The sequence below is a fragment of the Falco naumanni genome, chromosome 9 (genome assembly GCF_017639655.2).
Source record: "Falco naumanni isolate bFalNau1 chromosome 9, bFalNau1.pat, whole genome shotgun sequence".
NCBI lineage: Eukaryota > Metazoa > Chordata > Aves > Falconiformes > Falconidae > Falco > Falco naumanni.
The window spans coordinates 32,047,868-32,074,907 of record NC_054062.1 but is presented as its reverse complement, the minus strand read 5'-3'; the positions used below and the strand labels follow the sequence as shown (position 1 = coordinate 32,074,907).

Genomic DNA, 27,040 nt, shown 5'->3' with positions numbered 1-27,040 from the left:
TGGGCAAAGATTAGATAGGTGAAAACCCAGCTAGAGCTCCAGCTGGCCACTGCTGTAAAAGATAACAGAAACTGGTTTTACAAATACAGTAGAAACAAAAGGAGGGCCAAGAAGAATCTGCATCCTTTATTGAATGGTGGGGGAGAACATTGTCACAAAGGATGAGGAAAAGGCTGAGGTCCTTAATGCTTTCTTTGCCTCAGCCCTTAATAGTAAGGCCAGCTTCACCCAGGGTAATCGGCCCCCTGAGCTGGAATACGGGAATGAAGAAGAGCAGAATGAAGTCCCCACAGTCCAGGAGGAAAGGGTCAGTGACCTGCTGCTCCACTTAGATGTGCACAAGTGTATGGGGCTGGATGGGATCCACCTGAGGGTACTGAGGGATTTGGCAGAGGAGCTCGCTGAGCCACTGTACATCATTTATCAACAGTCCTGGTTAACTGGGGAGGTCCCAGAAGATCCTGCCCATTATAAGAAGTGCAAGAAGGGGGATCCCAGGGAGTTACAGGCCTGTCAGCCTGACCTCGGTGCCAGGGAAGGTTATGGAGCAGGTCGTCCTGAGCACCATCACATGGCACATGCAGGACAACCAGGAGATCAGGCCCAGCCAGCATGAGTTTGTGAAAGGCAGGTCCTGCTTGATGAACCTGATCTCCTACAAGACAACCTGCCTAGTGGATGAGAGAAGTGCTGTGGATGTTGTCTACCTGGACCTTCATAAAGCCTTTGACATAGTCTCCCACAGCATTCTTCTGGAGAAACTGGCTGCTCATGGCTTGGATGGGTGTACTCATCTCACCCTACCAGGGCAGGGTGAGACCCAGCAAGAGAATTCCTTCCTGGCCTTCTCTGGTGGAGCGGTGCCTGGGTGGTTCCATGGAGCATTTGGCTCTGTATGGATGCAAAACTGAGCAGTTAATTTTCTCACCGCATTTTTGTCCTGAAGGTAATGAAGGCTCTTCAAGGGCTGAATCAACATGGGTTGTTTTTGTTGGGGAGTATAGACTTCTGTGTAATAAAATATACAGTAAGGAGAAGTTGCAGAAATAACTGGCTTCAGTGAGAAATGGTGGCAAAATGTGATTGCTAGGTATCAAAACTGACATCATGGTGTATGAACTAGGGTTGTGCTGAGCAGTAAGCACATAATTCTTCTCTGACTTTGGATGCAAAGGAAGCTACCTGAGGTAGCAGATAGCCAAGTGAGCCTGACCGTCTGCCTGGCTGCACTAAAGGAGCTGCTTGAGGATAATCCTGTACTGTACCACGCTGATACTGTTTTTCTTTACTACCACTGAGAGAAGGGCGCATGCAGATGGCTGGTTTTAAAGTAGACTAAAGTCAGGCCTCATTTAGATCAACATCAAGTTTTTTTAACTTTGTACCAAGGAACAGAAATGCTTACTCCTGACTCCTTTTGCATATTGAAAAAAAAACTCCAAAACCAAACTACTACATGAACAAGTAGATCTCGCTGGGTTTCTTTTCCATTGGTTCAGTAAACCGAGCTGACTCACCCTATGGCTGCAGAACTGCTACATCTGCAGCAGGGCAGGGGGATACCAAGTCTGGTAGAAGGGTTTAACAGCGGCTTCCAAGTTAGGCATAATGTAAACCTGTATCCTTGCTGCATTCTTAAACTGAAATTCAGACTTTGCAGGTTGTATGGGCCAGGCAGGAAGAAACACATTTCTTGCCAACTTCAACACTTGGGTGGTGTTGAACTACTTGAGATTAAGTCTATCTAGTTAATTAAATTAATCCATTAAGTTAATGCTAGCATCTGAAATGAAATAAAATTCAGACTAATCAGAAGGTTTACTTACCCAAGAATGTATTTCATTTCAGAAGGGTTAAGTAGATATTTTTAAATTGGGATATAAGGAATAGCTGTTTAAATAGTCTTTATCTTTACTCTGAGTGGGAGATCGTTTTTTAAGTAAGGGTTTTCCTGTGCAAAAGGCAATGGTACAGTTCACTTCTGCCACCAGGATTGTTCGGCCATTAAGCTCTTTCAGCAGTTCTTTCTTTAGTTACTGTCTTTTATTCAGCCTAACAGAGTCTTAAAGCTACAGAAAGTGAATAACTAAAAGGCCTTACAAATCACTTTAAGAGACTACTTTAAAAATAAAATAGTTTCAGATCTTGTTATATTACTGTTGGCCAGGAAATTAACTTGGGAAAATGCATATTTGATTACATGTAGCTCATTTATCATTCCCTGATCCCTACACTGTACATATCCAGTAAAAGAAGAGAAACACAAACAGGTGCTTGCCTAAGGGCTGCCTGGGAAAGCCTCTGTTCTTCAGAACATAATTGTTTGTTTTATGGAAACTTGATGCTTTTGGTTGGGAACTCTGGCACTTGGCTCTGCAATGATCCTAAAAGGAAAAGAGCTGCCATTGATTTCTTTGTTGGTTTTGTGCTACCATTAGTTCCTCTGCAGTGTTTAGTTCTTCAAAGTGTGACTGATGGGACATCTGGAAGTGCCACTAGCAGTGCTCTGAGTCTGCAGAAGATCAGTTTCCCTTTGGCAAGAGGCAAGTTAAATTAATGAAATATGGGCACTGGAAACAAGGGTTCATCTTAATTAACAGTTTTCAGCCCTTGGGCTCCTGGAAGAAGTGACTGAGTACCCTGCGTGCTCCCTGTGAGGGTGCTGGGATGGATGAGGCAGGAAGACACTTGTTGTTGGGAGGTGACAAATCCCAGATCCCAAGATACTTGGAACAACCAGACTGTGGGATTTAGCTAGGAATGAGGCTCTTCTAGGCACTGACCTACCAAGTTCTTTCTGCTCAGCCTTATTTTTTGGCACATGAGGTGTTGTGTGTTGTATTGCCTGGATTATATGGTTGCAGACATTGATGTTCTTTGAGTCACCTAGGACCTGACTGACCTGAGCCATCCCTTGGTGTGGGAAAGCTGTGACTATTGAGCTAGTGCTTTTCCTCCAAGGTACAGGTGCCCTTTCTTAAGGTGTAGTCCATGTCTGAAAAGGGAAGGCCTGGTGCAGGGAAAGCAGAAACCCTTGTGAAAGTGCGCTGTCACAGCTTGTGTCCCCTCTGTAAGAGTGGCTTGGACTTTGGGACTTTATCATAGAGTAAACTGTAGCTCCAGTGATACTGGACTGAGCTCCAGAGAATCAGCAACAGTTGTGTTTGTGCGTTCATGTGTTGGTTTATGGCCGTAGAGCATACCTGTTGAGCAAAGCTAACCCCTGTACTGGTCATTCTTGTGCTTTAATAGTAATGTATGGAAGTCTTGAGTGGAGAGGTATATCTGTGTAACTTTATTTCACAGATTAGTCAGTGTTTTGACATAGAATTAAAGCAAGCAAGTCAGGTTTACTAGAATACTGTATTTGTTTATGATCTCCATCTCATGTCTGGATTTACCACTTCCATTGAAACTAATTCCGTTAAGCCAAGAGAGATTTGATTTTCACATAAGAGGAACTGACTCATAGCTCTGTCCTGTAGAACACACGTTCTGTGCATTACGAGTTACAGATTTGGTTTTGAATCACTTCAAATGCCCAGTTGTGCTTCAGTTCAATTAATTTATATATTGGGAGTGGCATTCTTAACTACATCAATAATGAGCCTGTTTGTTTTATTATGTGGCAAAGATGTGATTGAACAGTGGGTTGTGGCAAGGACACTGTTAATTACAGTAGCAATAAATATGAAGTTTTAAGTAATTAGTGTAGAAAAAGATCAGTACTACTGTAACTAAGTTGTTCCAAAAAATATAGCGTGAAATCTTTTTCCAGAGGACATCTTAACTTTCTTGTTGATTTCTTTTCAACTATGGATTCTTAGTTAGGAAGGCTTTAAACAGGGGTTTGGGTCTTTCAGTGCTTCCAGAGGGTCTGAAGAGTTCATGCAGCAGACAACAGAATCTCTGCTGTAGTGTGTATAGTGGGAGCAGAGTCATGTGTTTGGGCAGTAATTGTAAAGAATGAGCTCTCACAGCTCATTTTAATGCATTCGTTTTACAGTAATCATTTTCAGATTAGGGGATCATTACTGTTCAGCTGTTGTCTATCATTAAATATAGACAGTGTTTTTCTTGACTAAAGCTCATGTAAACTCAAAAAATTGCTAGGGATTTATAGGGAATAATGACTGTGGTGACAAAATGTCTGGTGTTTTGAATCTAAAACCAAAAACAACCACCAAAAAAACATCGCAGGCCAAACACCTTCCCCACCTTTTCCACAAATATAACTGTAGTTTTTAAAGTAACTATAGTTTGTAACTATGACCTGTAGTGTTGGATGAATAAGTGCCAGCTATGATGTTAATACTTAATGGGAACTTAATAGAGCAAGTGGAACAGACTTGGAAAGATTTTTGTTTTGAAGACTTTTGCCCTTATACACAGATGGGATTGCTGGGTTTCCTCCCAGGCAGATAGTCCCTCTCTCATCTTCTAGGGAATCTATGTTGAAATATAAGGATTTATTTTTTTTTTAGATAGTGAAAGAACTTTTGATTAAATAGAAGAAAACAATAGTTAGAGTTTAAAAAAAACAAAGCAACTCCAATGGTCTTATTGAGTTAATATTTAATTTCTTACTATTTAAAAAAATAGTAAGAAAAAGTCTGTTCTTTACTGCAGTGTTTATTAGACAGTCTATCAAGGCATGGCAAGCCTTAAATTGGTGCAGAGAGGAATATGTAGGCTACAATGAGCAGAAATCAAACATTTAAATAATGTCAAATTATTGTGATGCATCTAGTTAAGCTTGATTGCAAAGTGAAGGGCTGAGAGGAAAAATGAAGCAAGAGAGAGAAATTGTGTTTAAAAATTGTATTTATAGATAAATGGGATTTCTCTGCAATTGAAGGCTGAACAGATCTAATCCGGATTACCCTAGAAAACTGATTTTCACGGAAGGATGGGTATTGTAGTATGAGCTTGAGTGTATTTACCTTACCATGGTATTTCAGTAGTGATAAACATTATCGTTTTTCATTTTAGAAACATGTGAATGGGTTTCTATTCAAAGTATTCCAAACTGTTAGGCATTTTAAAACATATTCCTGCAGAGCAGTAAATAGTTTACTGACATTGTTTACTTTGCTTGATCCTGTACTGTAATATAATAGGTTTAGCTTCTTATTTTTACACTACTGATTATTTTGCATGCAATATTGATGCAACATTAAATACTTGATTGATTTATCTTAATTAATTTACCTTATAATAGGTCAGATCCTGCTCTGTGGTATTCTCTGTTGAGAAAAACAAGTTATTGCCAAAATAATTATTTTTCCTCTTCATTTGCTAGAATGAGCTGTTTGTATTTACTCAATTATACTGACAAGAAAGGTTTTCTGTTAGTGGTATCATCTTGTTTTGGAGCATCATTGGTTTGAGCAGCTACATATAATTCTTTTACTGCCAAGCGGTTCCCTGACTTTAAGGATGTATAATAGCACAGCAGTTAATTATTTGACCTGTGCAAGTCTTGCATGAGACTAATTTCACCGCTAATTTCTAAACAGAGTTGTTTGAACAGACTTGGGTTTTGGGTTCTAAAGAGGAACACACAGTTGTAAGCAGCTAGGGGCCTCTCTCATTTAAATATTAAATTTTAACCTCTGGATGGTCCAAGCTTAAAACAAGGCATCTGTTGTTGCCTGATGTTACATTGGTATTGCTGGAGACTTTTTGTTTGTTCATTTCCTTGTGACCAGTTTGCCAATGCACTGATCGTGTTTCTTGAGAAATAGATGGGCTTTTTTTTTTTGTTCCAAGATGGACAACAAAGAACAAAAATAAAATGTAGTCAAAAACCATAGTAAATTTTGAAAAAATCTCAGAAGAAAATAATCAAAGAAAACAAGTGGACTGACATAGTATAGCTGATAACGATACTGTGTGATGGAGTAGTTCATCTTTTATTCTGAGTTTATGGTGATTATGTTATTCTCTCCCATCTTCTTACATAGAAGCAATAGGTTTTACTCACTTTGCAAATTTCCTGACTAATCAGGCTTCTTTTTTTCATGAAATGGTTGGGATTCTGCCATGTGAATCATAAAACTTAATGCGATTCTGTGATAAATGGCTAATATTGGATGAAGTTGCATTAAATGATACCTTTTGAAAATTTCTGTAATATTTCCTCTGTTTATTTGACAGTAATAATAGTGATGAACAATAGGACATCTGACTGTAAATTGGGGAGCTCCAAAGAAATCTTGCTTGAAGTGTCAGTCTGTTCTGTAAACAGGATGTTCTCACTTGGCACCAGTAGTTGTGTGATGTCAGTGGTTCATGCCTCTGTGTTGTCAGTGCAGAGAAATGGACACGTTAAAATGAAACAACTCTCACCTCTCAGAAGATGGGGGAGTAGTTCCCTGTAGCTGATGTTCGTTAGGATAATTACTTTAGAATTTAGAACAAGATTTGTACCCGTATTATTACCTGTAATTCCATGGTATCTGGTGTTTTATCACAAAGGTTTTAGATGTGTAAAGTTGAGAACAGTATCTTCAAGCTTGTGTTATTATTTCTCCAAAGTTCAGCTTTGAAATTACAGTAAGAGATGCTAAATGGCTTTTTGAGTCATTGATATAGTCCATTTTGTTAAGTATCTGAAACTCTGCATGCTAAAGTAAGAAATGTCAACTTTGTTTCCCTTTCTTTAGTGGTGCTTTTTTTTGGTTTGTTTTGTGGGGGTTTTGGTTGTGGCGGTTTGTTTGTTTTTTTTTTTTCCTTCCAGTTTTTTCTTTAATGCTTTTTACTGCAAAATTAATTCAGAAATTCTGGGTACTGTCCTTCATTAGATTTCTAACAATTTGAAGTTTTTAATGAAGTGTTTCATGGTAAGTACAAAACTGAGGAAGCATTTATCAATGCAGATAGGGAATTTTTTGGTGAGAGGCTCTAGAGAGATATTTGTGATGTTGTTCTTCTAAGAAGCATTTAATAGTTATTTGAACCCTTTTTGCTGCTTGGCTACAGTACAGGAGTTGCTAAAGTGGAGAAAAAAAATGTGTTTGTTGTTCGATCTTATAAGTACCATCTCATTTGGTAAGTATCATTTTCTAAATGACAGGAGGTGTTTGAAGTGTTTTGTGTGTACGTATGTTTTGTGACCTATCTGTTCCCGTGGGCCTTCTGCTACTTAGTTTTGGAGGTGGTTTTGGGGGGACAAAGGAAAAATGCACTTGTACATTGTTTGTATTTGAACCTGCCTTGTATCTGCTATTTTATAACATATGCAACTGTAGCAAATTTTCGTAGCCTTAAATTTGTTTCAATATCAGACAACAATCAGTCAAAAATTTTACTTTATGGTCTTTGATAGAGATTTTATTTACAGTTTCTTGTTCACTAAAATGCCAGGTTCTATAAGATACATTTCTCGAGACACTCACAAAGTATGTTTGTCTTGATAGGAAATTGATTCCAGCTCAATTAAATGAGGCATCTGCAATTCCTGCTAAGCATGGTGATACAGTACGTGAGGAAGGTGCTTTTATTTGCTAGAGATAGGGTTAGAAGCCTTAGCTTCAACTTATTTGTATGCTTTCAATGGGAGTAAAAAAAAAAACCCACAACAAAAAAACCACCAAGAAACCCTGCTGTCTCTTTGCTTGTCTGCACAAGAACAACGTATCTTCTGCAAAAATCATGCAGCTTCTACATCAGCAATGTGGTTTGGGAATCTTGCTGAGTTGTTCAGAAATGCTGTGGAATAATTTCTGGGTGAACAGATAATGAAGGGGAAACTTGAATTCACCAAACAGAACTGAAGAAGTAAAGTGTATCTCTGAAGTTGTGGTATTTCATCCTTCTGGGCTGCATCAGTTACAGATTAACACTATAGAGCTAAAGACAAGCCCAAATTTGTTTTGTTTTCACGTGCTGTTAAAACTATGGACTGCTGTGTTAACTTTAACTATAAAATTTTGGGTAACTTCTGATGGAAAGAAGTGGAATGATTTTTAAGGTTTACCAGTCATCTGGAGGAAAATGAGAAGTACTCTGTCACTGAGCTCACAATGAGATTGAGGTTCCTAGAGCCACAAAACATAGCAGACTGTGACTGCTCTTTGAAATCTCTCTGGCAGTATCTCAAAGGTGTACTGGTGGTGTCCATTTTTCAAATCTCAAGTGCACAACCTGCAGTAAAGCAGTATTATTTTTCATTTAATGAGCTTTAGCACATGAGCAATTAAGACAATGCAATTGAATGAAGCTTATCAGGAAGCCACAGAAGCTTGCCTCTGAAATGCTGCTCAAGTCAATTGCTCCTCAAATCTACAATTTTATCTGTTTAGTTAATGACACCAATGGGTATAGTGGCACAGGCTAGTGGTTTTACAGCTCCAGGGGCTTGGCTGTTTTGTTTTGTCTTCAAGCTTTAGGGGTTTGTTGGTTTGGGTTTTTTTTTTTTTCTGCTAAGGAGGTAGTGACTAATAGGTGATGAGTGTCTCTGCTTGGCTAGCAACATTTGGAGTGCTGAAAGAAATGTAATGAAGACTACTGTATTTTAAATGTCTTTGAATTGCTCAGTATACATACCACAGATAAAGCCAGACATTTACAGGCATGGTCTTCACACAGCTCCACATAATCAGTGAACCTGTTGTTGTCTGATAATTAAAATGGTTATGAACATACTGACAGGGAAAGATAAATTGGTTGAATGGCTTCAGATAAATATTTTCTTCATTGCCCAAAAATAAACTTGTAAAGAATGAGGATTGTACCCCCCCCCTAAAAAAAAAAAAAGAAAAAAAAAAAAAGAAAAAAAATCATTGTATGCTCAAAGGACATAAACAGTCATACATAGAAAATGATAATAAAAAAGTCCCATTGCTGTGCTCAGCTCTTTCTTAAAGTCTTTGTTGGTAGAACCTTTATATAATTAAGTACTAGAGGTATGAAAAGAAAATACCTTATCTTCTTGTTCTTGCAGTGTAATCAATGGCTTGGGATTTATTTTCGGTTGTGCATCTGGCTAATACAAAATTAATCAACCTCTCAATTACAGTCAGCCTGGATATGGAGTAGAAGCTGAGTATTTCTCTGTCAGGTGTGCTACTTTATCAGTGACTGTGTGCTAGATAAAAAAATAGGTTGAATGGGATTAGTAGAGGAATAGTTTTTTGTAAGAAACTATGGACTAGGGTATTGTTTATTTAAATTTATGTTAAGTCCATATGTAAATGTAAAGATTAGACAACAAAAGATAAGATAACCGTCAGGTGTCCAGGATGCCACCAGGTGTCCAGGAACCGACAGAAACAGGGCAATGAGACAAAGGAGGAAGACCAGCAGGAGGCAGAAAACGACCCCCCTAACAACAAAAGCATGACTCTACTACCTCATGAACATGGAAGTAAAGATGTATAAAAAGGGACTGTTTGAACTGCTCAGTACGGCAGTTGGTGGAGCGCAGACTCCCCTGTCGTCCAGCGCTGTTTTGCTCATATTCTACTTGCTATAATTAATAAAATTTTAATTGGATTATGATCCATTGTGGTCTCAATTTATAACATTTTTGGTGCGCTACTGAATGCTAAGAATGCATTTTAAACCTACAGAAATACCTGTGCAATTTCTGTGTCATCTGCAGGATTATTTTAAAAGATATCTCATAGGTGGGAACCTTACAGGAGAAATTTGAAAGCTCCCTTGTATTTCCAACTTAAAGATGAAACTGCCTCTGGCTTGGAGGCATCACTTCTGTCTTCCTGCTGATGGCCTCTACGTAGCCTGTGGGTCCAAATTATTACTACATTTTTGTATTTTAAGAAAAAAACCATTCTAAGTACTAATAAATTCCTACTAATATTTGTCCTTTCTAGTCAAATGCTGTTTTGAGAAGTTTGTGTGTATTTGGAGGGGAAAGAAGGATCACTGATGGGTAGAAGCTGACATTCCTTTGGCACTTCTGGTTTTTCATAGGAGCCGAAACATTGAGGAGAGCTGTGTTTTTCCAAGAGCAGATGATCAATCTTTATTTCTGCCATCAAATATCCTCTTCTTTTTTTGAAATTTTGATAGTCTTTGCAGTAAGAAGCTGAACTTGGAATTTATGTTAATTTACCTATACTCGTTATTAGCACCAGGAGTAGTTGATTCATTAGTGGGTTTTATGATATTTCTTTGCTATTTGGTATCTTGGGAAGCACAGAGGTACCACTGCTCTGTCTGTTTTTTGGAAAAGGTATGTTTTCCATGTCTTCAGTTCTCCCAGAGATTAGTAACAGAGAGAGGTTTTGATGGTAATCAGTATGTTGTATAAGGTATTTATTTTTGAAACTGTCTTTTAAGTAGGTAAAAATTGAGAAGGACATATTTTGAGGGTTTGGAGTCATAGTGGAAGGGATATTAAATGTCTTCAATGTAGCAGAAATACTCTCTTCTTGCAATTTGTCTGTTGTTTTATAATAAAGATTTCAGGTAGCAGATGTACCATGGTTGGACTTCATTTTCAAGTGTTCTTAAAAAAACAGAAGAAAAAAAATAAATAATCATCCTGTCTAAAGTATGTAAATTTCTGGAAAGAATCTTTCAATGTTCAGAGCTTGGAGAGCCCACGCACCAGCATCAGCTGCTTTGCTTGGCTCTAACACTATGTTTTATGGGTGCTTGGCATGTTTTGGGAGCCTTTTCCAGATGGGTGCTAGCAACCACCGTCTGCTAAAGGGTGCTGAGTCATATAGTCCTTTGTCTACATATGTCTTATAATCGCATGCTTCTTTGCTCACATAGTTGCTTTACAGGGGAGATACCTGAAAACCTTAAATTTACTAAAATAAAGCTTAAACTGGTTCAAAGAGAAACAAAGGCTGTAACTATTTTGCATTTACCACATTGTTTTTGAGTTAGCGGGACCCAAGCTTTCTGGACATAAGTGTAAGGAAATCCTGGCAGGAGTAATATATGATGCCACAGATACACTTTTTCATCTCAGATTGTAGTTTGCTTATTAAATAGATGCTTCAAAAAAGAGGCTTAAGTTACACCTTCATGCTTTTCACCACAATTTTTTTTTTCTGAAATACATTTTGAAGAAAGTACTGACTTGGCACATAAGCTTTGTACTCCCCCTTGCCCTGCACTGCTTGTTTCCAGGCAAATTGTGGTTAGAACTTGGGAGATGTTTTGTGAATGTACCTGAAGATGTGAATAATAAACTGTGGGAATCTGAAGTCCAACTCCTATAAGGATGGGTATGATTATCATTGTAGATGGGAAGAATTTTAATTATAAAATCAAGATTGTATCACTTTTTGTTCAACAAAATAGGTATCAAAAGTATGCATTTAACCAGAAGAAAAACAAAGAACTCTTTGTAAGCTACCCAACGTTAAAGTCCTTGTTTTTATAATTAACTCAGGTTCAGGCTGTTTAGACACAGGCTAGATATATGATGGGCAGAAAACAGTTCACACTTCAATTATTGAATCCATTGGACCATAATTTATTAAACAGATACAGAAAGTGTCATCCTTTGAAGTAAAGTCTTATTACTTTGCATTTTTCATGGATGAGGAACATGCAAATGGATGTTACTCAGGTGGCATGTAAGAGCTGCGCAATATCTTAGATAAGGTTTTGTTTGGGTTTTGTTTGGTTTTGTTGGTATTTTTGTTGGGGTTTTTTTTTTGTTGTTTTTTTTTTTGGGGGGGGGGGGGGGGGGGGGGCGAAGTCGGGGGAAGGGCCTTGTATCTGTGACTTTGGAGCCTGCTTTCTGCTTACAGCTCTACCTTTTCACCCAGTCTGTGGGGGCAGCATTTTCCAGACCTTGGCTAATTGATTTTTACGTCTGTGAATATGTCAACATCCTCAGTGCAAAATAATTTAACTTTATGAAGCCACAGGAACCTGATTTCAAGTAGCAAGTTCATTCTAGGCTATTTCCTGGATGCTGCTACTATGTATCTGCTTGGAAATATGCTTAAAAAGCAGGTTTTGGCCCTTTTGGTGCTTTTTTTTCGTCACTAATGTGGATATAATGTCTTCTTGAAATATCTACGCCTTTCTGCTTTCAAAACCATAGCACAGTGTCCGTCTTGCTTTAAGGTGGTGTTTGATGGTAATTAAATCAACATTTAGTTAAGACACATTATCAGGATCAGTATTTTAAATGTGAAAACATCTAGATCAGCCCTCAGTAGTGCAGATGGTTGTTTCAGCAGGGATGGAGTAGGGGATACTCTGCTGTATGCTAAATAATCCAGTGGAATACCATGACTGTAGGATGTGGCAGCTTGTCCTCCCAGAATGGGGTTGCATTTGCCAACAGAGAAAGAGGGAGAAAATTTATACTGCGCTTTTGTAATTAAGATGCAGTTGTGGAAGTCTATTTTGCTTGGCTAATTTTAGCAGCATTTGAGGGAGTACTCAAGGAGCTGAAAGAGTAGGGTGCCTTTTAAGGCAAGGAGTTGTCTTGCTTCTCTTCATTTCCGTGAAGGGCGCAGCAGGGTATTGCTTTACCAAGCAGCAAAGCGACTTCCTTGCCTTCTGTCATTGCTGCTTGATGTCTTGATTAAATTACAGGAAGATGTTGATCAACATTGGCTTCATTAGCGATGTCATGAGAAAGATATTTATAGGCACAATATGTAAATGTTCACGAAATTGCAAGTTAATTACCTGAAACATAAACAACCTTAGGACTGGTGGGTTAATTAGCACAGCCTGTTTTCAGTGGAGATAGGTGTGTGTTACCTGCTACCTGCTGTAGATTTGGCACATCTGGTACCAAGTGGAATTTTCTTGAACTGTTTAAATATTTACAGCACCTAGTGCTCAGCATGGGAGAGGCGAATTCAGAAGAGCAAAACAGCTTCTTGTTCTACCACCAAAAGACTGACAACTTGACTCTTCTTTTTTGCTAAATAACGTGTGAATATTGCTGATGTTTGAAAGGAGGGGATGGAGGGTTTATAATCTTAAAAATCCAAAGGCAGGTTGAGGTTTCATGTCAATATAACTTTTTTGTAGTCTACTTTATAAAGTGCTGCTTTTTAAAGAAAGTTGGTGAAATCATAGTCTCAAGAATATCATTCAGTGGTATTCATATATTGTAATGTAAAATTCTAAAATTTTATATCTGCTTGAAAATTTCCCTGTCTGTATATAGCAAAAATTCATGCAGGTTTTTTTTTTTTTTTTTTTATTTAAACTTAATCTTAAACTTATGCTTAATGCTGCTTTCTTTTGTTTTGGCTAATCTCAAACAGTTCTGTGGAAGACAAACTAATGTTTTCCCTGTCTGTTGTGTACAAAGAGTCTGGGACTGGCATAAGGGAACCTGTTCAGGGGAAGAAGAAAAGCCTGGTAATTCTATTTCAGTGGCAATGAACCTTAATATTGAGCCGATAGTCTAAAAGTCACAAATTTACACTTTAGGAACCGGGAAGGCTGAATAGTATTAGCTCATCTATAGACAGTTTAGCTGTGTCCCATGTTTCAGTTAGTAAAAGCTAATCCTTTTTTATTTGTATGTAAAGAAGTTTCAGCAATATGAAAGGTTGCAAGTATCTCCAGCTGCTTTTTCCGGAGTTGCTTGTACTTGTAGTTAAAATGCTTTGACTTTAAAATTTACTTCTAGTATCTGGATTGTTTAATTCCAAATTAAGCAGTTGGGTTTTTTTGGTGGGTTTTTTTTTTTTTTTTTTTGTGCTCCTGTATGAAATTTGTCTTAAATGCATCACACAGGTAATAGGGAAAATGAAATTTCAAAAATACTGAAAAAATCATGACATTGTAATGCTCAGTGCATAGTAATGGTTAAAAGGAGGTTTAGTCAACTTTTAGATTCTAAGCACTTCTGAAGATATTGCAGCTATTCTTGAGTCATCCAGTGTGTTTTAATGCTCTTAAAAATCACTTTTGGTAATAGCAATTTTAGGTGCTACTTGGCATAATATCATATTTTTATGTGTTTTACAGTGTTTTCAGGCAGAAGTGTGATTTTAAAGACACTGTCAACTGCTTGTAAAATGGAAAGTTATTTCAATCTAAAAGAGTATTGCCTAAAAGATGGATAGTACTGCATTTTTCTAAAGCTGTAAAAGTAAAATAGCAATCCACAGCACTTGCAAGGCAATTTTCACGTACCAAACCCTTTATAGATAATATATCTGTGAAAAAAGAGTTGGAAGAATGGAAAAATAAAGCCACAAAATAAATCCGCTGATCAGGTTGCATATTCTATATAAAAGCACATTTTCTGAGGCTGTGGGGGGAACAAGAGCTTACAATAATACTCTTTATTTAGTTTATGTCTTTTTTATACTTTATTATCCATCAGCCTTGCTTTTTGTCCACTTAAAAACAAAACCATACCCAAATTCAGCTACAGTCAGATTTCAACATTTAGCTCATCTTTCACTTTAGTCTTTGAGTTTCTGTGCTATGAATTTTAGAGTAGTGCTTAACTGAGACACTCTGAATCAAAGCACAGAAATTCAGTGTAGATTTAAGAAGTGTGTTTGAATCAAATGTGTTTGAATCAAACTCAAGTTTGCTGTCGTTCCTTCCCAGTTTCTACAATTAGAGATGTCTGTCAGGAAGAGCTGAAAATAGCCTGTGAAAGCCCTTCTTATGCTATTTTCAATACAGAGCAATTGTAGTACAAGCCTGCTAATGTAAAGGTTATGCCAAGCTTATCCTAAATTGCACAGCTGTAGTTCTGAATTCAGTCACACAGGAAACAAGACAGGACATTTTTCCCTTAAACTGGGTTGCTTAGTTACTCAAATATATGGTTCTATGTAGCTCTTCATTAGGAACCTTGTTCTGTAAATAGAAGTGTTTAGAGACTTTCACGGGGTTTTTCTGTGAGTGTTCCCTGCTGAATCGTGGAAGTAAAAACCATGGAGATAAGTATAAGGTCTTTCAAAGAACTATTTACTTAATGAGCAATTGGGGCATTTCTGACAGTGCATCTGAAAACAGAAATAAATTTTCCAGCAGATTTAAATGTGGGGGTGCTTTAGCCTCAGCCAATGCCACAGTCTGTTAGAATTTCAGTTCTTGCATCTCCAATTTAACTAAAGCAAAGAATACACTATCCCTTTCCCAGTGTATTGCAAACTCCCAAGAGCTTTGCTGGGAATTTCAATCTATAAAAACACACAGGCTTGAAGTTTTACTGTATTTGCTGATACTCAGTTTTGTGAACCACTTCTCTTGAAACAGGCTTTCTCAGTAGCTTGCACAGTCTCCAGCCTCCCCAGAAGTTCAGAACCTGCCCTCGTGGCACTTGCTGTTCTGGCAACATTTTGGTAAATCAGTTAGTACAGGTGTTCTGGCTTTATTCTGTCACACTTTTTTTTGTGTGTGTGTATGTGGCACATGCACAAACTCTTTAATTTCCGGTCAGTTATCAGGCAGAAATAGTTTATTTTTTTTATTAATGACTTCTTACTAATTTCATAATTAAAATGGCCACAGTATTATTGGTGACTCAGGCTTGAGGACTGGATTTAGTGGTTCTTGCTGTATACATCTGAGACTTTTATGCAAGGTTTTGTGTGCCTAACAGTACAGAAGAAAGGGGAAAAAGAAAAGCTTTAAATACTTTGACTTCCTAAACCCTCTTTCATAAGCTCTTTTTTCCTTTCTCATCATGGACAGAAAGGGTCAGTGTTGAAGAAAAGAGTATGCTTGAAATTAAGACTACTGCATAATGCTTACTGCTCTCACTGAACTAAGGAGCACTGTTGAATGTTGAGTATTGCCTTTGTTTTATTCTCATCAGAGCAAAATTGAAATGCATGTAAATGCAGAGGGGAAGAATGAAACCAAAAAGATTTAGCCTTTTAGCTCCACTCTAGGTACTAGAAAACTCTCTGTTCCTTCAGGATTTTCTCTAACTGTGCTCCCACTCTTCTGGCTCTGGAAAACGGTTTTGGCTGGCTTGCTGACAGGCTTTGTGTAGTACCAAATGGCTTGTCAGTGCTTCATTATTACGGAGGTTGGTTTCCCAGCATTCAGTGTTGAACTACCGAAGGTTTTCTCTATCATCGCATGTGTAGCAAATAAGGTGGCTTTACTCTCTGCTTTGGTGCAGACCACAGGTAGGCAGCTGGACCTGTAATTTCAATACTCAGAAATTATGTGTGAGTTATCCTATGGTTGGACAGCTGCTTCAGAATCTGCAGGGGTGATCAAGGTGTCAGAGCCTCACATTTCACTTGCCAGTCATTTGTACTGCTTTGTCATCAGCTGCTATTATTCAAACAGTTAACCCAAATTAAAAGACTGCATAGAGTCACCTCTGGGATGTCAGGACAAAATGAGCTGGCTTAGTTCAAATGTCAATGTGCTCTGCTTTGCCAGGTCAGCAGTAGGGAGGACTTTTTCTCCAGCTGTGAGACAGTGACATCTTAAACTGCCACAGTATGTCTGATATAGTATTGTATGGTATATACGGTGTTAGCCTGAAAACTGTTGCTTGTGTTCATCATTAAAGAGGGGTTAAGCTGACTGGTCCTCTATGTTGTTAATGTGCCTTATTGTAAAACATTTGCACATATGGCTTAAAAATTATCGCAGTGCAATTGGTGGTGATTCTGAGGCATCAGCAGGGTTCTTTGCCTAGAGGCTCCAGAGTTGCAATCAGTTTGTTTAAAGATGGCAACTAATTTTAATATTAAACTTTCCATATTGCTATTTTTGTTATTCATAGCACATAGTCACTGAATTGGATCAGAATCCCGAACTCACTTTAAATAATTGTTTACTGCAATATTTAGGGTTTACAAAATGGTTTATTGAAGTTATAGAGGGTGTAGAGAGTCAGTAGGGAATGGTTGGGTACTGCTTCTTCCTGCACCATGATGAGGTGGCACCATGTGAACAAGCAGTGAATAGGTTCAAAATTAGCCTTCTCTAAGGTGTTGTAGATACTGCACACTTTCATGGTTTCAGGAGGAGTTTGGACAAATTAACAGAAAGAAAACAAGTAAGAGTTAATACCCTATTCTTGGAACATCGCTTTTGTGAGCTGTGCTTGAGGATAGGTTTAAGTGTTCAGTGTTGAATGAACATGGCTTTATTCAGTGTGTCGGAGTTGCCAGGCCTGAATTCTGTCTCTTGAGTTCACAGCTTCACAGGAAAGCTGTTAAGTGTGACCAACACCACCTTTCACAACATTTTCAGCTTGGATTAAATGTTCGTGCAAATACAGAGTAATTGTTAGGTTTAACATTCTGAATTTCATTAATACAACAGGAGTGGCTGAAACATAAATAACAGAGTAATCACATGGTGCAAGTTTCCTGACCCAGGGAGATGCTCTAGGTAAGGGATTGATGCTGAAGAGTAATAGAGTCTGATCTTTGTTCCAGTGACAAAGTCAAGAATGAGATTTTATTCTTTCCAACAAATAAAATAATTTCTTTTAGTAGTTAGTGAATAGAATTTTAATAACTTTAAATCAGGCTGCGTATCTGCTAGAAACTGAGTCAGTTTGAGGTTGCCTGTTGTACTCCCTGTGACTATTTGTTTGAATAAAACTAAACTACTCCTGAATATATAAAAGCAAAATACAACATAAAATGTAAAATAACTTTAATAATTGTGTATTCCTGAAGCAGCTGGAAGAAGAGTTGGTAATTAGCCTATTGAATTGGATTTTTTTTTCCTGTTTTAATTTCAGGAGCACTTAGCAGGTGACAGTTATTTCACAGAATAATGTCCCCAGAAAGGTTAAGGTTGGCTGTTTGTTTTCCAGAGGAGCACGCTGTGCTCCCTGCAGGACAGGTCGCTTAGGATTATTTTTCTGGTCAGGGTATAACTCTTGCTGTCTTTGATGCGGTAGGACTAAGTTATTGAAACTTTCTTAAAGTTGTGTGCTATTACTGGGATCACAAATTCCCTCTCAAGTGTTGTGGGACACCTTTTTTTGGTTATAGTCACTTAAATTTATAAGACTTTGTGGGGCAAGTCATTTTTATTACTATTAAGTAGCTGATGAAATTGGATGCCTTGAAGTCATATGATTTAATGATCAGAACAGCCAACTTCAGACACTGTTCACAGCTAATTCAGATATTTTATTTTGCTGGAATTTAGGGATATATGAAATTCAAATGGTTATTTGGGGTTTCCAAGTAGTTGTGTTTAGTAGAGGGATGTTACAATCACTTTTTGATCACTGTGACCGCGTTGTGAAGTTAGAACTTTGGGTCTTCATTGTTAGACAGCTTCTAAATATGTGTGAGGCTACAGCTGTCTTTGCAAATACATGAATATGGGGCTTATTGAAAATGTTGTTAAGGAGATACATGCAAAGGCTACTGTAGCCTCATGAGCTCCATCTGCAGTTTGTGGCGAAGAGCTGCATCCCTCGTGATTAGGAGCAGGAGCTGTTTGTAAGGTCCTTTTAAAACATCTTTGAGGAGGCACTGGTCTCTTGGGAGATGGCAGGAGAAAGAGCTCCCTACCTGAGGCAGAGGGGCGCTGGGAGGATGCACTTGGCCTTCGGGATGGTGGGAATGAGAAGAACAGAGTTCAGAAGGGGAAAGTGCACTGCTGTTAATTGCAAACCCCCACGATTGTGGGGCAGCAGTGCTGGGAAAGGGGCCTTTGGCTGTCAGGCAGTCTAATCCCTGGCTGCTTGTGTGACTGCCTTCACTCAGGTGTCTTTAGAACTCTTCGTGTTCCATGTCAGTTCCCCACACTTGAAGTTTCTTGTTTGCTAATTCATTGACGTTTATTTTCATTTTCATAGATGTTTCTGATTACTTTGTCTGTGAAGTTGAAGTAGAGTATTTGAAGTAATGTGACCTTTGGATGGGAAGTGCCTTTGAGAGGGCAAAGGCAAGGTGAAAGGAAGATGGTCAGGCAGCTCTCCATTGACAGAATATGGGATTATTCAAGTTATGTTTGTTTTTGTTTTGGCTCAGGCTGTGTGACCTTACTCAGCATCTTACTTAGAACACTGTTTGAGGGTTTCCTCTAAGCCATCTCATAAAAAATAATTAAAAATTAGAATAATGAAAATTAGCCATCAGAACCAAATGGATCTGAGCCATGTAACTGTTCCATTAAGAGTTTGTTAAATAGATTTTCACTTTACTCCCAAGGAAACAGGCCCTTTATTTATCTGCCTTTGTCTTGATCATGTAATTTTAAAGCAAATATACTAGTTAGATGGAACAGTGAACTTAATGACAGGAACAAAAATGCTTTTTTGTTAGCATTTAGGAAAGCCTTCCTAGCTTGTTGTTTTGTACTAAGTTTTATTTGCTTGATGCCTACTGCATTTTTGTAAGGCACTTGGGGCTGGTAGGAGGGCACTGCTACATCGAGATTACATTTACCAGCACTGCTGCTTAAACATAAAACATATTGTCAAACCTGTAGATAGGGAAGTTCATTTATGGAGGGCCTTTTCTGCCTTAAAGTATGTTCAATTTAGCATGATTTTACTTCCATGACTACTCTGTTATGCCCAGGAATTTCAAGGAGAAGTTGCCTTGTTTTTGAAAAAGTTTAAAAAAGCAAATGTAGAAGAAATAGACCATGGTTCAGTGTGTTACTTCTCCCTCTGCTTCCAGCAGAGCGGAGGTTTGGTCCATTGGTAAGACAAGTCAGACAGCCTCCCTCTGTGTGGTGTTCCCTGCTACTGCTTGCTGGCTGCTGTTTGATGTGGCACAGAGCCTTTTTGCAAATAAACTATGTGATGGAAGGAAACCATACTGTCTTAGCGATTGCAATAGTTTTATTAAAATGTTGGTCTGTTACTTAGGTGCATGTAAATATTCTGGTAATAATCTGCAGTGTGAAATTGAAATAATTACAATATCGAATAATTGAGGCGCACAATCAGATATAGGGCACTTTAAAACAGAAGAACAGGCAAGTAAAGTGTTGTGTGAGTATTTCCTTTGTAAGTCACCTTTGGTGCTGAAATTATCTATGTTTGTTTATATTGAATAAAGTAATCTGTTACTGCTGAAATAATTTCTGTTGAGGAACATTCAAATAAAAATTGAGAAAAACTGAACCCCATCTCATGATATTACTGAGGAGCATTCCTTGCAATCTTTTTTATAAGCAAATGAAGGTATTTTTCAAAAAAAGCTGAATGAAATTACATTTCGGTGCTGTTCCTGCTGTGGAATAGCATTCAAGGATCTATTTTGTCTGCCACCCCTCCCATCCCACCCCCCCACCCGCCAAAAAAAAAAAAGTCCCCAAAAAACCAAGTTTGGGCTGGAAACATTTTTTTTTTTTTTTAAACTTTGTGGGCAGCATGCAGCCATTTCTCCTTTGTACTTACAGTGTTTGCACTGGTGTTGGTCTTTAGTTTCACTCATTTTTCCTCCTTGATGTTTACTCAAGTATGTTTCTAGAGAGCTTTAATTTTCCTAGACTAATTAATTCAAGCTTCTGTCATCTTTATAGGATGGACTCTCTATCCTCCTGATGATGGGAATAACCTTTCTGTGCACCTAGCTCAGTCTAAAGATGTTCTTTTTCATGTATCCAGTGTTTCCCACCAGGTCTTGCTGCTGCCTGGTGATGCAACACAGTGCTTGACTTATCACTGAGGTCTTATTGCTGCTGCTTACTGTTTGTATTTTGCAAGGAAAAAAAAGGAACCACCCATGTATTAACAACATGTAACTTTAAGTTTTTTAGTTGATTGTCTCCCTTTGAATCGGCAGCTTGTGTAAGTTAACAATTTTAGATTTATGTGTTCAGTGTATGGTGATGAATGTGAAACTAAATGAGGCTGTGGCATTATTTGGTTTGGCCTTTGAGAAGGGGAGGGGGAGATGTGACATGCATCTTAAAAAGCAATCGGATGTTTGGCTAGTACTGACATGGTGGAAATTGTATGAAGTAATCTGTGAACTCTCATCTATGCAATAAAACTACATGTTTCTTCAAACATTTTTTTTACTGGTGCCATGACAGTAATCCACAGCAAGATTTCTACTACACATCCTGTTTATTTTTTTCTTCCCTTGGCTATGCTCATTATAAATTTTATTGCTTCACCTGCTCATACTTGCAATAAATTCTCTGCAAACTGCTGAACTTAACTGTATAGTCTGTCTTTTCTCTGAGACTATCTATATCCAGATTTCGATGCTGAACATTGATTTTAAACATACGATATAATGACTTTGTTTATAATTCTGGAAATCCTGATGTGTTTCATGTAAAACCAATCACATGAAAAGGGTACTAGCATGTGATTGACTTGTAATTTTGGTTATTTGCTTTTTGAAGAATGGAACTAGAGGTTGGCCCGATTTCAGTGAACTTTTAATCGAGACACCCAGCAAGGAGAAAACATCATCATGGAAACATAGATGATGGTGAAAAAGCTTATTAAGCTTTCAAAAAAAAGTCATGATTATACTTTTGGTAAGGCATATGCAATCTTTAAAATTAAAATTTGCCCCTGCTTTGGGTTTCTTTTGGGTTATTTGTGCAGTAATTGCCGTTCAGTGGTGAACGATTTTTGGAAACAAAGTATCAGTAAAAATTTCTATCAGTGAGCTTTGCTGCCCTAACAAAGAGTTTGTAGAAGGGTCATTCAGTTAGGAGAATATAAACTCCTAGAAAATTGTGACACATCTCTGGAAAAAGGTAGAGTTGTGCTGTTACAGTCCTGTTATTGCATCCAGCAAAAAAAATAAGATCAGGGGGAAAAATCCTTTTTTTGTGTGGATATGCCAACATTACTTATCTTCCCACATGATATGCTCATAGGAAACTACGGTGAAATGAAAGGTGTAGTTTTTCAGATGATCTGGTTTGCTCTGTTAATGCCTTCAAAACAAAAAGCTTTAAAATTATCAGCAGAAAATGTTCAATTTTTGTTTCAAACTAAAGCATAGAGTAACAAAAGGAATAAGTACTGAGAATCTGTTAATAAAATAATTTTATTTAGACTGCTTAGAATAGTGAACCAAGTGGACTCTTGAAACTCTACAAGCAGTATCACCGATGTAAGGGAGTGAGTGGGTATCCACACAAGCTCTTTGTATTTTACCTTCAGAGCAAGGGTTGCCTGTTTGTCTTAAAAAAAAAAAAAAAAAAAAAATAAATTACTTTTGTGTGTTGTGGTTTAACCCTAGCTGGCAACCAAGTACCATGCAACTGCTCACTCATTCTTCCCTGTCCGTGGTGGGATAGGAATGGGGAACTGGAAAAAGGTAAAAACAGTGGGTTGAGATAAGAACAGTTTAATAGTTGAAATAAAGTAAAAGTAATAACAACAGCAATAGTATTTGTAAAGAGGAGGAGAAAGAGAGAGAGGAATAAAACCCAAGGTGGAAAAAAAAAATAAATTATGCACAATATAGCTGTTCATCAGTCCCTGAGCAGCAATCAGCCACCCCTGTCCAACTCCCCCTGTTTATACACTGGGCATGGTGTTCTGTGGTATGGAATATCCCTTTGGCTAGTTTAGGTCAGCTGTCCTGGCTCTGCTCCCTCCTGGCTTCTTGTGCATCTGCTCCCAGTGGAACATGGGAAACTTGAAAAGCCCTTGAGTTGGGGTAAGCACTACTTAGCAATAACTAGAACATCAGTGTGTGATCAGCATTATTCTCATCCTAAATCTAAAATACCGACTGTGCCAGCTACTAAGAAGAAAATTAATTCTGTCCCAGCTGAAACCAGGACATAGTGCGATTGTGTTATCGTTAGTATTAATTCAGGTGTCGTTCAGGCTGTTCATAAATATTCAGCCTGAAGGAATGCCATGCTATCAATCCTTGCCCTTGGTATTTAGAAGTTTGGTGTTTGGAAGTTTGGTCTTGCAGTTGAACTCATCAGCTGAATAGCAAAGCTGTTGCTAGAGGAAATTATCATGCCACAGAGATGTCCTTTAGATTTAGAGGCTTCACCTAAATTGAGATCTGAGTAAATGCTTCACTGTTTTGATCTTCCTTCATAGGTCTTGTCTGTGCTGGGATAATTACTGTCTGTAATTAGCTGCAGTGTAATTCTTTTGAAGTCTATGAATGTGTAAATTTTTTTCCATAAGCTGGGAAATAGCATTTTACTTCAGCTTGCTCTTGTGTTTAACTTACAGATGATTTTCTGTTGGGATTTTTGTGTAAAGCATTTAAAACTTTCCAAACAAAACCAATGCCCCACCACCCCCACCCCCCACCCCCCACCCCATCCCCCCCCAAAACCAAACACCAAAAAACCACAAAAAAACCCTAAAAAATCCCCATGAAAAACAGTGATACTCCAGCATTTCTTTCCTTGGCTAGATACCAATTAGCCATCCACACAGCCAGGTCCATGTCAGGAGGATCAGAGTAGCATCTACATGTCTTAAATAACTGCAGTTTCGTATACAGTTCTCCATGGTTAAATGGGAAGGAGAGTAATTGTCTTTTTGTCATGTAGTTTCATCGATACTGTGAGGCTCTTTGAAAATCAAAAGCGCTGCTTAATTACCTTTTATTTCAGTATGCTTTAAAGAGGTAATATTTTTCCTCTATTTAATGTAAAATACAAATTGTTCACAAAGTACAATAATCACAGGTAGTATACATGCTTTTATGTATTTTAAGACCACACCTATGTATTTGCTAGATCTGCATGTACTGCTTTGTCTTTGAACCTATCTTTTCAGTAAACCAACAAAATCTTACTTATTTTCTTTCATTATTCTGCTCTGCTTCCATTGATGACTAAACTTTTGACTCCAGACTGGCAATATGAGGGTAAGATGGCAAAACATAACTTCCTGAACATTGCTTGTCTGTTCTTAATTTTTATTTTCCTTAGAACATTATTAAAATTCTGTTCACTCTCTTTAATTAGATCCTTTTGTTGCGATTACATTCAGATTATGTTTGTTTCTGTTGTGAAGCTTTAATTGCAATTTACACCTTTTAATAATTTCTTTGTTATTTATTTGGGTTAACTTACCATTGTATTATCTCTGTCCTGAAAGGCTTCTGCTTCACTGAGATCCCTGGTGGTATCTCTAGAGCAAGACATGAACAGGTTTATTAGTGTAGCCATCAGACTGTATTGTGGTGGTATGTGACAAAGATCCAGGGTATGTATGTTCATGACATGGAAAGGAAGGCTGACATAAGAGATAACAGAACAAACTATATTCAATTTTTGCTGTTTAAGTGTTTGTTTTAAATATGGATCAGTATCTGAGATGTTAAAGCCTTTGTCATCAGATTCTCCCTTGTTTTATGAAGTTTATCTGAGTAAGGGATAGGCAAAGAGCTCAGATTTTGATCCTCTGTGAGTATACTTAGCTTTGTAGCTCATACATACGTCTTGTGTAAGTAAATACTTGTCTTTGGTATGCTGAACATCCTGACTGGTTTTAAAAAAACAGCAACAAAACCCCCAAGATCCTTCTTCTGGAATTAGAAATAACTTCTCTTTTCATCTTTATAGATTGCAAATTGGCCAGAACAGGTCCTCCAGCCACAATAGTTCCTATTGATGAAGAAAGTCGGAACGGTGAGTGCACCTTGGTTTTCCGTGACACCACTTTGCTTACTCAGTTTTAGCTAATCAGGGTTTAGAGGCGCATGTGGTCGAGTGGTGTGTCCATGTCCAGATTGGCAGTGAGAACTGGTCTCTGAAAACCAGTTAACAGGGATTGCAGGTGGAAAGGTGACAGTAATCCAAAATGCTGAGAGGTGTCATTGTTTCCTAAAAAATCACACATTTTGATGACTGTGGTCTCTGACTCCAGATAGCTTTTGTGAATATGCATTTAGTTTTAGCAAGTATTTAGACCACAATTATTTGTAATACAACAGTTTAGCTCCCTTGTTGGTAACATATCAGTTTACTTTTTACTGTCTGACTTATGTCAATATGATATTACTGGAGGACAGAGTTCTCAGTTTTTGGTTTTGGTGTGCGTAAATAAAGCTGAAACCTTTCTATGAAGCTTGATAGGAGGGTTAACATTGCTGTTGTCTGGGTTTCACATACAGCTTTCAGAAGATTATTTCTTGGTTTCCTCTAAGTTTAATAACATCAGTTTATGGATACCTCTGAAATGACAGAACTTGCTTGCATGTAATTATGGAAACTTCAAAAGAAAATGCATGCTTGTTTTGTTTTTATTTATTCTCCTGTCAAATCATACAGTTCTTGCAATGCTGAGCCTAGAGATCAATAGTTCATTTATGCAGCATACTGTAATGTAATCAAGTGCTTTACCCTGTTAGAGTGAGAGCTTTGTACAGGTGACTTACTTCTAATATTATTACTCTTTCCTGCTTTTTATTTTGTGATTATTTTTTTTTTTGCCTTTGTAAGCTAGGCAGAGTTGTGTGCTCAGTGTGGTTACAATTTATCATATATGGGTGCCTGAAATGACACACAAAGTCCAGGTCATGCTGGTAGAACCTTTCTGCTGTTATCCTTGAGAGAGCTGCTTGCTGTTGGAATTGCTTATGGTCAGATGGCTAAGTGTCTACAGGTTTCATTGTTAAGAGAACCAAAAAACCAACAGTTAATATGCCTCTGAACTGAAGAACTGTGTTAGCTGATACAGTAGTAGCTTTTAAAAACAGACTGTTTTCTTCCTGTGCTGATTTTTCTTGCAATCATGTTTTCTGAAACTAAAAAATGATGATTGGTCTCAGAAAAATGAAATTCCCCTGCTAATCCTGTCCCCGTGCTGAGAAAGACTATTTTTGCTGTTTGTTTTGGTTTTTGTAATGCAGCCTTGGTGCCATAAAAGTAACTTAAAGTGCAGTATCAATTTAAGTAGAAAGCTGTATCATGTTCATATCATGCTTATATCAAGTGGAAAAAAAGCAAGTAAGTTGTTTTTTTTTCTTCCCAGAGTGTTTAAATGGTGTGTGATTACAACATCATGATAGGTTTTATTCTTTAATAGAATAACTTCTGTGTGTAACCTGTGCTGCAATGTTAGTCAACTTTTGTTAAAATAGTTTGGTATATAATGGTGTGTCAAAAGTTCAAGCATCCAGAATCAATACTGCGTTTTTATATCTTTTTTTAATGTATGTACTATTGAAGATGTCTTGGGATTTGATGCGTATAGAGTAAGTGTAGCTGTATCACCTTGTTGGGAAGGCATCAAGTATTCTTGCTTATACATAGGGAGTACTGGCATGTTTTGTAGCATTTTCTATTTTTGTGCTAGCAGCACTTGATTTACTTAGGAGAATGTTGTGGGAACAACAGCTAAAACTAAGACTAGATGTTCACCATAGTCATTTGAAATATAAACAAAAAATTAGAGAAACAAAATGCTCACAGCTCTCTAATTGAATGGCATAATAAGCATTTTTCAGCTTTTTAATGCTTGATTCAGTGTTTGTAAAACTAGAAAGTTAAATTTTCTGTTTAGATGTAACAAGCAAGAAAGATGGTTAACAAGGGGGAGGGGGGCAGGGGGGGAGGTGTGGATTTCCTACAAGCTTTGCATGTGTCTGCAACAATTTACCTTTTTTGCTATGAATTCCTGCAAACCATTAACTCCACATCAATGTCAAAATTGGAAGTAAAACTTCAGTTCACATTGTAGTTATGAGGTGTATCGCTTCCGTTCTGTAAGTCACTATATGTATTAAGTAAATGGATCTCCTGGGAAGCCAGCTCTTGAGTTGAAATGTCCTTAAACCTTTTGCTGTTTTGAAGTGGCAAGTTGTATCCTCCCCACTACCATCTGTGACTGTAGAGACTCAGCGGTTGAGTCAATGTTACTACTTGTGTACTTCATTTTAAATAGTTGTTTTTACATTAATCTTGCTTAAACAGAATGTAGATATTTTAAAATAGAAAAATAGTCACAGCAATGGATTTGGAGCAGATACCAGCAGATTTAGTTTTCCAGCTCTGTGTGTGTGCTCTTCCAGATGTCTTCAGGTTCAGGGCAAATGCTTTATCTTGCTGGAGTCAAATTTGGATCCATGCCAAATGATGGGGGTTGTTTTAACTGAAAGCGTTTGAGTATGCAGACGTGCACGCACACATACATATTAGGGAATTAGAAGACTAAGTGATCAGGTAACGCTTTGTTTCTTGGATCTTGGATGATTCCTGC

General features: G+C 37.8%; 1 protein-coding gene across 8 annotated transcripts in view; it reads left to right on the top strand.

The window, feature by feature from the left end:
* Positions 1–27,040, top strand: part of PCDH15 (protocadherin related 15) — a 443,015-nt gene that overhangs the window by 77,291 nt on the left and 338,684 nt on the right. For 4 of the 8 annotated variants that reach the window (XM_040607326.1, XM_040607325.1, XM_040607322.1 and 1 more), the window contains exons 3-4: positions 23,688–23,702; positions 24,403–24,468. In XM_040607326.1, coding sequence (XP_040463260.1) covers positions 23,688–23,702; positions 24,403–24,468 — 81 coding nt within the window. The remainder of the gene's footprint in view (positions 1–23,687; positions 23,703–24,402; positions 24,469–27,040) is intronic. The other 4 variants (XM_040607327.1, XM_040607329.1, XM_040607324.1 and 1 more) reach the window with 1 other exon arrangement.